At 44.5% G+C, this 12,255-nt stretch overlaps 1 protein-coding gene across 1 annotated transcript in view; it reads left to right on the forward strand.

The window, feature by feature from the left end:
* The window catches only part of LOC136857419 (G-protein coupled receptor Mth2), a 263,867-nt gene that overhangs the window by 71,572 nt on the left and 180,040 nt on the right, over positions 1-12,255 (forward strand). The window contains exon 3 of the mRNA XM_067136072.2: positions 10,182-10,369. Coding sequence (XP_066992173.2) covers positions 10,182-10,369 — 188 coding nt within the window. The remainder of the gene's footprint in view (positions 1-10,181; positions 10,370-12,255) is intronic.

Genomic DNA, 12,255 nt, shown 5'->3' on the forward strand with positions numbered 1-12,255 from the left:
ATGGCTTTTAGTGCCGGGAGTGTCCGAGGACATGTTCGGCTCGCCAGATGCAGGTCTTTTGATTCGACACACGCAGGCGACCTGCGCGTCGTGATGAGGATGAAATGATGATGAAGACGGCACATACACCCAGCCCCTGTGTCAGCGAAATTAACCAATTATGGTTAAAATACCCGACCCTGACGGGAATTGAACCCGGGACCCCCGTGACCAAAGGCCAGCACGCTAACCATTTAGCCATGGAACCGGACAGGGGTCGGAAGAACGCTAGAGTTGAGTAAAGGTGAAAGTAAAAAGCCACTCCAAGTCAAGAGCCCCCATTACTCGCCTCATACGACAGGATACGGCGGACAAAGTTCTATCTTTAAAATTCCTATCTATAGCAAGACGATGGAAATGCATTTTCAGAATCTTTTTTTTTTTTGCTAGTTCCTTTACGTCGCATCGACACAGGTAGGTCTTATGGCGACGATGGGATAGGAAAGGCCTAGGAATGGGAAGGAAGCGGCCGTGGCCTTAATTAAGGTACAGCCCCAGCATTTGCCTGGTGTGAAAATGGGAAACCACGGAAAACCATCTTCAGGGCTGCCGACAGTGGAGTTCGAACCCACTATCTCCCGATTACTGGATACTGGCCGCACTTAAGCGACTGCAGCTATCGAGCTCGGTAGGTAATTATATTTTCAGAGTCATCGTACTAACCTAGTAACGGCCGTTCTTGACCACATTTGATTACTGAATTATTCAAGAAGAAAAGGTAGTCCTTGATTCGATCACGACGGTAGAATTCAGAAATGATCGTGAACAGGGTTGATCTTTGGTTTTTCACAATAATTATTTTAGGAGAATAATGTCATAGCTAGGGTCGTAATTTTTATGTACGGCAGTCCCAAAAATGGTTTTCCGTAGTTTCCCATTTTCACACCAGGCAAATGCTGGGACTCTACTTTAATTAAGGCCACGGCCGATTCCCTCCCACTCCTACCCATATCCTACCCCATCGTCGCCGTAAGACCTATATGTATCGGTGCGACGTAAAGCCAATTAAAAAAATATATATAATGTCAAAGTAAAAGTTAGCCTCTGTGGTGTAGTGGTTGGCGTGATTAGCCACACCCGGAGGCCCGGGTTCGATTCCCGGCTCTGCCACAAGATTTGAAAAGTGGCATGAGGGCTAGAACCGGGTCCACTTAACCTCGGGAGGTCAACTGAGTCGAGGTGAGTTCGATTCCCACCTCAGCCATCCTCGAAGGGGTTTTCCGTGGTTTCCCACTTCTCCTCCAGGCAAATGCCGGAATGGCACCTAACTTAGGGGTACGGCCACTTCCTTCCCTCTTCCCTGTCTATCCCTTCCAATCTTCCCATTCCCCCCCCCCCCTCCCAACCCCGCAAGGCCCCTGCTCAGCATAGCAGGGGAGGCCGCCTGGGCGAGGTATTGGTCCTCCTCACCAAAGTCTCGCGCTCCAGGACACTGCCCCTGAGTCGGTGGAGATGGGATCCCTCGCTGAGTCCGAGGGAAAACCAACCCTGGGGAGTAAACAGATTAAGAAGAAGAAAAAGGTCAAAGTAAAAAATATGTACATAAAAATGTCGCAAATACCATTGAAATATCTAATTAAATATGTAATATTCATAAAATATGAAACAGTATTAATGCAATAAATTTGCAAAAATATTCATACATTCCTTTTATTATGGTTCGTGGTTATGATATGAGACAATAAAATTGTTTTAAATACCTGCACATTTTTTGACAGTCATCATTGTTGCTTATAGTCTATTGTTTTCTGATTTTGATACTATGAAATAATCAAATAAACGGCATAATCAAAATAGTACAAATATTTAAAAATAATGTTATGAACTGTAACGCGCGCAGTATATTAAGTTACACAATGTATTTTTGTAGCTAATTTCCTGTTGCCCTTAAGTCTCGAAAATGAAAAATATAAATGATACAAAACGAAGTTAATGTAGAATCTATCTGTAAACACTTTTTAAGTAACACAAACAGTAGGGTAGTTTTTTAAACCGTGATGCGCAGTGTGTCACCAAGTTCTTACCTATGTTTCCCATTGTGATGTTTTGGCACTGATCCGATACAATTCTCTTGTAAGCTGAGAAGGACTGTTCAGTATCGCAGGAAGTCACCGGTGCATATTTTAAAGGATTAAATTATCTGGGCGAAATATCTTCCAGGGGCTCTTTTTGATCACCACTAATAATCTTGCGAAGTCCGGCTCCATGGCTAAATGGTTAGCGTGCTGGCTTTTGGTCACAGTGGTCCCGGGAATTTTAACCATAATTGGTTAATTTCATTGGCGTGGGGACTGGGTGTATGCGTCGTCTTCATCGTCATTTCATCCTCATTACGACGCGCAGGTCGCCTACGGGTATCACATCAAAAACCTGCACCAGGCCTCTCCGGAGGCCATTATTATCTTGCGAACGGATAGAGATAGACTACAAGAAAGGATAAGTGCTGTTTTACGCAGTTGAAACAATGAGACGAACTTTATTTCCCAATTTCAAAGGAATTAAATGCCAACTTTAGCAATTGAAATATATTCTACACGAAAAGAAATTCGCCAATTATTTTACTATAGTCTGAAAATTTAACGAGCTGACAATTTGTAATTTTTTGAATAATTACCGTCCGCTTCTGTGGTGTATTGGTTAGTGTGATTAGCTGCCATCCCCGGAGGACCGGGTTCGATTCCCGACTCTGCCACGAAATGTAAAAGTGGTAGGAGGGCTGGAACGGAGTCCACTCAGCCTCGGGAGGTCAACTGAGTAGAGGTGGATTCGATTCTCACCTCAGCCATCCTGGAAGTGGTTTTCCCTGGTTTCCCACTTCTCCTCCAGGCAAATGCCGGGATGGTACCTAACTTAAGGCAACGGCCGCTTCCTCCCCTTTTCCTTGTCTATCCCTTCCAATCTTCCTCCCACCCCCACCCCACAAGGTCCCTGTTCAGCATAGCAGGTGAGGCCGCCTGGGCGAGGTAATGGTCATCCTCCTCAGTTGCATCCCCGACCCAGAGTCTGGCGCTCCAGGACACTGCCCTTGAGGCGGTAGAGGTGGGATCCCTCGCTGATTCCGAGGGGAAAACCACCCTGGAGGGTAAACGCAGTGAGACGCAGTGGTGGCGGAATGTTGTGTCTCAGTGGTTCTTTTGCGTGCCAGAAAATCTACCGACACGAGGCTGACGTATATGTAAACCTTCATATACCAGCGAACTGAATCGGGATCGAACTCGCCAATTTGGGCTCAGAAGGCCAGTCTGAGTCATTCAGCTCGATACACGGAAGAGAATATATTTCACGTTCAGAAAATTGAGGTCAGTTTGGTTCTTTCGCGTTGTTGGCAGAGTGATAAAGACAAGTAACACTTATCTGAGAGGATTATAAATGTAATCCCGCTAATATTATGTGACAGATACTCTCATGACCCCTCCAGCTGAGCGTGACTCACCCCGTGTCCTCATCAACAGACATTGTTACATTCATTTTCGGGTGATGTCTATTTATACATCCGTTGGATATTTGGATGGTGTTAGAGGACCAGATGACATTAACACGATTTCGAGAGAAATAAGAAAACTCTTGCACCCAGAGAGTTGACCGTGAGATTAGGGTCGCGTAGCTGTGTGCTTGCATTAGTGAGGTGGTGGGTTCGAACCCCATTGTCGGCAGCCCTGAAGATCGTTTTCCGTGGTTTCCCCATTTGCACACCAGGCAAATGCTGGGGCTGTACTTTAATTAAGGCCCGGCCGCTTCTTGCTGGGTGCAGAGTTTTCTTATTTTCTCTCAAAATCGTGTTAAAATCATCTGGTCCTCTAACACCATCCAAATATCCAACGGATGTATAAATAGACATCAGACAAGCATGAAATATATATTCAGCCTCCACCTGTCATTATAGCGATCCTCCCACCACGAACGGGCCTACCTTGTTCTGGGAAGAATTTGTCTCCACGGACTTTCAGAATAGCAGGTGTACAACTACATCCGGCCATATGGACTCTTCTCTGAAAGCTAATTATAGATAACCCAAGCGGGGGTGGGGACAACTGATAAGCTTCTCTTTTAACAGGTGATAATTTTCTGATTGTGCTGAGCGATATGTTTGCTCGTCAGAGATTCAACGTACTAAATGCAGTTTCTCACAAACGGATTAAAAAGCCGTTCCGTAAACATAGGAAACAATTACTAGAAGGCTCAGGTGTCAACTTATTTCTGAAACTTTTAAGTGGATTATTATAATGAATAAAGAATTACTTATTAATAATTAATATAATAATGTCAATAATTACAGTTACATATTGATGAAATGAAATGGCGTATGGCTTTTAGTGCCGGGAGTGTCCAAGGACAAGTTCGGCTCGCCAGATGCACGTGTTTTGATTTGACGTCCGTAGGTGACCTGCGCGTTGTGATGAGGATGAAATGATGATGAGACGACACATACAGCCAGCCCCCGTGTCAGCGAGATTAACCAATTAAGGTTAAAATTCCCGACCCTGCCGGCAATCGAACCCGGGACCCTTGTGACCAAAGGCCAGCACGCTAACCACTTAGCCATGGAGCCGGACTACGTACTGATATTGCATCTTTAGAGCAAGATCCCCTTCGAAGCACTCCAAAACGGAATCGAAGATATTTTGATAAAAAGGTAAGCGAGTGCCAATCGGGCTGTATTTTTTCCAGTAGAAGGACGATCCTGCTCAGAACAGATTTTCAGCCTGAAGATTCAGAGCCGAGCTAGTGGCTGCGCAGTTTGCGTCACGTCGCTGACAGCTTGCATTTGGGAGATAGTGGGTTCGAACCACACAGTCGGCAGCCCTGAAGATGGTTTTCCGAGGTTTCCCATATTTGTACAATTTGCTTTACGTAGGCACTGACACAGGTAGGTTTTGTGGTGACGATGGAATAGGAAAGGGCTAGGAGTGGGAAGGAAGCGGCCGTAGCCTTAATTAAGGTATAGCCCAAGCATTTGCTTGGTGCGAAAATGGGAAACCATGGAAAACCATCTTCAGGGCTACCGATCGTGGGGTTCGAACCCACATTCTACCGAACGCAAGCTCACAGCTGCACGATTGGTAAACGCATGGCCAACTCGCTAGGTTTTCCCGTTACTTCCTCATTTTATGCAATATAAGTAACTTTTTTGAAGATGGACCGTTTTGTCATAAAGAAGCCAAGGCTATGTGCACCCTCGGTAAGTTATGGAAACGTATTTTTTATTCTAACAGTAGAAAGACTGATCGCGGATGCATGCTTAAGTTCTGTAGGTAGGCCTGTGTATTTTGTCAAATGCCCGGGGACTGATTAGAACCTCAAATAGCATTATAAAAAGTGTGGTAACTAAACTATTTTGTAATTGGCGGGCGTGATAACTCAGTTCCAATGGTTCTCTCTTCTCATCAGGACGGCCGAGGCTTGAATCGCAGTTGATGTATGAAACTTTTTTGAATGGGAAGTCACGTTTTATTGATTCGGATTCTACTTAAAACACTAGATCCCGTCCCTTACCTTTCTTCAGTACTTTTGAGACATAACTGTATCATTTATGGTGGTGTATTTTGAGTATCCAACCATTCTTCAGGCTTATCTTGTACCTTAAATGGTGAGTGGATGCAGTGGCGTACCGACAAAATCATTTCAGTGGGTGTGTATAAGTCCAGGTCAGTAGCGTGGATACAACTGTTCCTTGGAAGGGGTTGTGAAAAGATGTTTTAATTTAGAATTTGCTTTTCCTCGCACCGTAGGTCTTATGGCGACGATGGGAAAGCAAAGGGCTACGAGTGGGAAGGAAACGGCCGTTGCCTTAATTAAGGTATAATCGAAGCATTTGCCTGGTGTGAAAATGGGAAACCTGGCCGTGCGGTCAGGGGCGTGCGGCTGTGAGCTTGCATCCGGGAAATAGTGGGTTCGAACCCCACGGTCGGCAGCCCTGAAGATGGTTTTCCGTGGTTTCCAATTTTAACACCAGGCAAATTCTGGGGCTGTACCTTAATTAAGGCAACGGCCGCTTCCTTCCAACTCCTAGACCTTTCCTATCCCATCGTCGCCATAAGACCTAGCTATGTCGATGCGACGTAAAGCCACTAGCAAAAAATGGGAAACCACGGAAAACCATCTTTAGTGCTGCCGACAGTAGGGTTCGAACCCACTATCTCCCGGATGCAAGCTCAAAGCTGTGCGTCCCTAACCGCACGGCCAACTCGCCCGGGGGTATAAAAAGAAAGCCGGTCCTACAGAGTGCGGTGACGGATCTTCAATACATATTGATGGTTTTGATTGTTACCATATAATTAAATCCAACAATCGAAATCATAGCTTCTGTACTCTTAACATAAACCGGCTGCATTATTGAAACTGTTCGTAAAATTGATAATATCGTTCTTCGTTTGTGAGGAAGTAGAATCTTAATTTAATTTGACTTCTTAAAAAAAAATGAATCACTTCGGTACTACGCCCCGTGAAGGTGACCACCTTCCAGGTTGTAGATATTTCGATTACGAGAGACTCGGGTCCAATTCTATTGCACCCACAAATAAGGCTATATCAGGACGAATAGAAATGTATAGTGTGACGACATGTGCTGGTTGATATGTTCCTGCACTACGCGGCGCTGTGTAGATAGATAGGGATCGGCTGTCTCTGAACATGTGTTTCTAAATGAAATTGATGTGATTTAATTCGGAATTTATAGTTTAAATAAATGATTTGAAACCGTGTTTTCATTACTGTGGTGCTTCAGAATTGTGCATTGTGTTTACTGACTGATGACTGACTTTATGTGCTATATATGTTTGATGCAAATTAAGATATACAGTTTCATATTTTGAAAGTAATCTGTGAAAAATACGTAGAAAGTATTGTACAGTTAATAATCACACAAGAACATTACTTCAGAAATTGGCTCGTCAGTAACGTAATCAATATCTCAAACGTTTGTGCTTAGTTCCGCTAAGTGTTCTTTCAGTAATTCGCCAAGAAAATGACTGCATATCAAACTCTGTAGCAATTATCAGTTATAATAAAAAATTTCAACTGTTTAGTGTATCTGCATGCTGCGAAATATATCGCAGTAAACACATTAAACCTCTGCAGGCTTGCCACATTATTGTTATAAATACGTATGTCATGCACATGTAATTCTTACATAACTACATAATTTATGTGTTAACATGCTCAGCTTAATCATGAATCTTACTAGTAACTTCCTCTGGAGATGCTTAGTTCTCCTTTTTGAGATGAATTCCTGCTGATTATCAGCACTAACTTTGTGTTACCACCAGCACTAGATCATACAGAGTCCAGTACGGAATAATAATGACTGGAAGGAACATCTGATTTAGTAGATTGGCATGGACATGGACATCTTTTTACTATGATGTGTCAGAATAAATATAATGGAAGATTTGGAAAAAATATGTGGGACTGCTATGGGATCCAGTTTACGTCTCACCATTTTTCACCATTAATAATGAAACTGTCAGTTTTGGCTAAATTCGGCGCCGGTAAAATGCAGATCACAGATACGACTTTAATCACTCAATAGACAGATCTTGTTGTGGAGTAGCCTTCAACGAGTTGGAGAACAGATTGGGATCCTTCGGGGTGAAAAAAATATTTTTCATTTGACTGTTTATCACACCCCGACTTGTGACCCGGGACATAGCGTGTTGTTGGCATATTCTCCTGCGGTAGTACAGTAAATGAAGCATATGCCGAAGTATACGTCCTAGTTCTCAAATACTTAATATTATTCATTTTTTCAATTCACGAAAAGATAACACCAGAGTTTTTTCGCGTGTAAAACTACCGAAAAAGGCCAGAAACTGTTTATACACTTCCGCTTTAAGCCGACAAAATGCGCGCCTATTTGGCCTTTATATCAACAGCAGCGGTGCAGGCGGCGGAGAATATGTACACCGTGTCTATTAGCATGTGATTCAGAGGGAGTCATTGCACTATTTGTTTCTATTCGTCACGGCTGTATCTTCCCGATCCCATGCCTTTCTTAACTCTGTCAGTGCCGAGAATGGAATGCAGGATGCCTTAGGTCAAATTCTAAAATAAAGAGATCTAAAAGTAAACAGCCGGCCCCGCGGTGTAGGGGGTAGCTAGCCTGCCTCTTGCCGGAGGCCCCGGGATCGATTCCCGGCCACGTCAGGGATTTTACCTGGATCTGAGGGCTGGTTCGAGGTACACTCAGACCACGTGCTTATAATTAAGGAGCTATCTGACGGTGAGATGGCGGCCCCGGTATAGAAAGCTAAGAATAACGGCGGAGAGGATTCGTCGTGCTGACCACACGAGAACTCGTAATCTGCAGGCCTTCGGGCTGAAAGCTGTCACTTGGTAGGCAATGGCCCTTCGGGGCTATTACGCCATGGAGTTTGGTTTGAAAAAGTAAACGGAGAAGGAAGCGACATCCCTGCAAGGCTCTGTAACTTCCAGCTAGATCTTCCGTTCGGTCTCGTGCATTGAGGACAGTTGGAAAACGTACGCCTTAATAAATGCTCCTCATAAAACCTTTGTGAAAATACTAACTTCATCTGTTTATAACAATAATCACAAACGCCTCATTTTCATGTGGCTCAGTTGGTTGAGTCGCTGTCCTTCTGAGTCCGAGTTCGCAGGTTCAAATCCCGGCTTGGGTCGGTGGCCCTTGAAACTGTGTTGAAATGGCAACAGCTCCATGTCGTCGGTTTCTGGCACTTTAATAAAAATTGTGCATGATAATATTAGCGTCACCAAACTGTAACTTTATACTACTATATTCTGTATCCCAGGCTTGTGAGGGAAACTAATAGGACAAGGTAAAGCCTACCTAGCATATGTTGTGACGTGTATTTTTTTTCTGCCAACTAACAAAATATATATACCCATACCCCCGTACATTGAATACATATGTTGTGTGTGTTTTTTGCCGCATTATTTGTATAAAATGTCACTTCTTTATAGCTTATCACATGACCATTATTATCCTAAAGCAGAATATTGCATCTTTACTCGAACTACATATTCCTGTATTCATTTCACTTGTACTCGAAATATATGAAATGCTGCAGTTATGTTGGAATGGGAATAACAGAGGTTGGCGGAGGGAGGGGGCTTGTCGTCCAAGGAGTCCAGATACCCCAGGATTTTTAACTAATGTACTTTTAATAAGCATTTTATATATAATCATATTGTTAGCTTCCGGAATCCGCACGAATCCGCTACTCTTACTTGGATCCAAGGACACTCATTTCCTTTGAAGGTAGGCATATTCTCCATAGTGTTACTTATCACAACTAAACTCGAGCCATAGTTTTCCTCGCGTGATTGTGCTAATCATAAGTAGTCTCATGGTTCTAATTCCATCAACCCTCGGTCACCTCTTTTAGTCGCCTCTTACGTTTTGTTTAGAATTTGCTTTACGTCGCACCGACACACAGAGGCCTTATGGCGACGATGGTATAGGAAAGACCTAGGAGTGGGAAGGAAGCGGCTATGGCCTTAATGAAGGGACAGCCCCAGAATTTGCATGGTGTAAAAATGATAAACACCGGGCGAGTTGGCCGTGCGCGTAGAGGCGTGCGGCTGTGAGCTTGCATCCGGGAGATAGTAGGTTCGAATCCCACTATCGGCAGCCCTGAAGATGGTTTTCCGTGGTTTCCCATTTTCACACCAGGCAAATGCTGGGGCTGTACCTTAATTAAGGCCACGTCCGCTTCCTTCCAACTCCTAGGCTTTTCCTATCCCATCGTCGCCATAAGACCTATCTGTGTCGGTGCGACGTAAAGCCCCTAGCAAAAAAATGATAAACCACGGAAAATCATCTTCAGGGCTGCCGACAGAGGGGGTTCGAATCCACTATTTCCCAGATGCAAGCTCACAGCTGCGCGATACTAACCGCACGGCCAACTCGCCCGGTTCGCCTCTTACGACAAGCAGGGGATACCGTGGGTGTATTCCCATCTGCGTCCCCCACCCACAGGGGATGCTGCTGCGTCATCGGAAGATATAGCCTGACTTTTGAAACAACAATCATATTGTCAAGTCTGAAGACGACTTTTGTGTTAGTTCCATTTATTCTCCATAGTTTCAGTTTCTGGATGTTACAAAACTCCTTTTGATGTACAGTATGTATTTGAAGTCTCTTAACCAAACGTGATGTTTTTCAGGTTGGTACGGTCCATCCAGCGGGACAGTCGTCGCGAAAGTGACCGGCGCCACTTCCTGTGGTACAACGTCTACGCTTGGGGACTATCCACAGTGCTTGCTTCGTGGACCATTCTCATGAACGAACTTGGTGTGGGCCTGCCTGAAGCCCTGCAGCCCCAAATCGGGCAAGCGTACTGCTTCCTGGAGTGTGAGTCCAATATCTGGATAATGATTTTAAGTGTTACATTTGTTATCACTATTATAACTCTCTCTACCTTTGTTGACGAGACCTAGTGTTTACAGTGCATCGTATCTTCTGGTATGGGGTTGGAACAAATTTGTGACTAAAGGACTTGAAAGTTCTCTCTGATTAAGCTATGACTTTTTTCCTACTTAAAAGGAGGGCTGGTATAGGTCTTTCGAGTTGACGGCGTATAAGCGACAGGCGCGTCTGTAGAGATGAGGCCCTGCCTATGATTAATTCTAATGCTGAAGACGGCACAAACATACCCAGCCCCCGAGCCGTTGAATTAATAAATGAAGGTTAAGATCCCCGACCCTGTCTGGAATCGAACCCAGGAACCTCTGGACCAAAGGACAGCATGCTAACCATTTAGCCATGGATCCGGTCTCCTTCTTGTTGTCTTAAATATGTGCACCCATCGTAATTTTCGAATAAATTAACCTTTTCTTTTTCTTAATCCGTTTACCCTCCAAGGTTGGTTTTTCCCTCGGAATAAGTGAGGGATCGCACTTCTAACACCTCAAGGACAGTGTCCTGGAGTGTGAAACTTTGGGTCGGGGGAATACAACTGGGTTAGGAGGACCATTACCTCGTCCAGACGGCCTCACCTGTTATGATGAAGAGGGGCCTTGTGGGGGGGGGGATAAGAAGATTGGAAGGGATAGACGATGAACAGGGAAGGAAGCGGCCGTAGCCTTAAGTTAGGTATCATCCCGGCATTTGCGTAGAGGAGAAGTGGGTAACCACGGAAAACCACTTCAAGGATGGCTGAGGGGGGAGTCGAATCCTTCTCTATTCAGTTCGCCCCCCGAGGCTGAGTAAACCCAGTTTCAGCCCTCGTCCCACTTTTCAAATTTCGTGGCAGAGCCGGGAATGGAACCTGGGCCTCCGGGGGTGGCGGCTAATGACACTAACCATTACACCACACAGCAGCGGCGATTGGGAAATAGAAGTGGGGGGCAAAAAATGTACAGACAATAGAAAGTACCCGGGTTTGTGGGATATGGGAGGGGGCTGAAAACTAAAGCTACAAAATGGTAAGTTTCTTATGCTCTCTAAGGGAATTTCGACAGAGAGGTAAAGGTTGACATTTTACCAACTTAAGTGCAGTAATAAAAGATTTTTGAGATTTAGATTCAGTGCTATGCAGTAAAACGTTCACCAAAGGAACAATAATCACACATGTATTACAATTAAATAGAAGTACAGCGTGATTATACAATTAAAAATCATTTAGTATTTGACTACTCACTAAGAAACTAACAGACACTAAAGAGACTGCCAGACTGACGGTTGCGCGCCGACATCTGGAAAGATAGCCACCATCAGGGAAAGGTTTGATAGGATCCTGCAACGAAATCCAAGGTGGAAAGAGACCACTTCAAGAGAAGTGATGTTGAGTGACCCTTCTCACATTGCAGAAACATTCGTCTTGTTTTCTTATTCTTCTGCGAATTTTCCCCACTTCTGTGGAGTCGAGAGTGCGAGCTGTGTCGCATTTGTGGATTTGGCTTTGTTTTACAGCCGGATGCTCTTCCTGACTCCAGCCCTATGTGGAGGGATGTTTTCACTATTGCGTGTTTCTCTGGTGGTTGGTCTTGTGTTGTGTTTTTCGAATATGAAGAGGTGAGTGTTGTAACAAACACATACACCCAGTCTGCGAGTTAGAAGAATTAATCACCGAGCTCGATAGCTGCAGTCGCTTAATTGCGGCCAGTATCCAGTAATCGGGAGATAGTGGGTTCGAGCCCCACTGTCGGCAGCCCTGAAGATGGTTTTCCGTGGTTTCCCATTTTCACACCAGGCAAATGCCGGGGCTATACCTTAATTAAGGCCACGGCCACTTCCTT

This window comes from Anabrus simplex, chromosome 1 (assembly GCF_040414725.1).
Source record: "Anabrus simplex isolate iqAnaSimp1 chromosome 1, ASM4041472v1, whole genome shotgun sequence".
In the NCBI taxonomy this organism is placed as follows: Eukaryota; Metazoa; Arthropoda; class Insecta; order Orthoptera; family Tettigoniidae; genus Anabrus; species Anabrus simplex.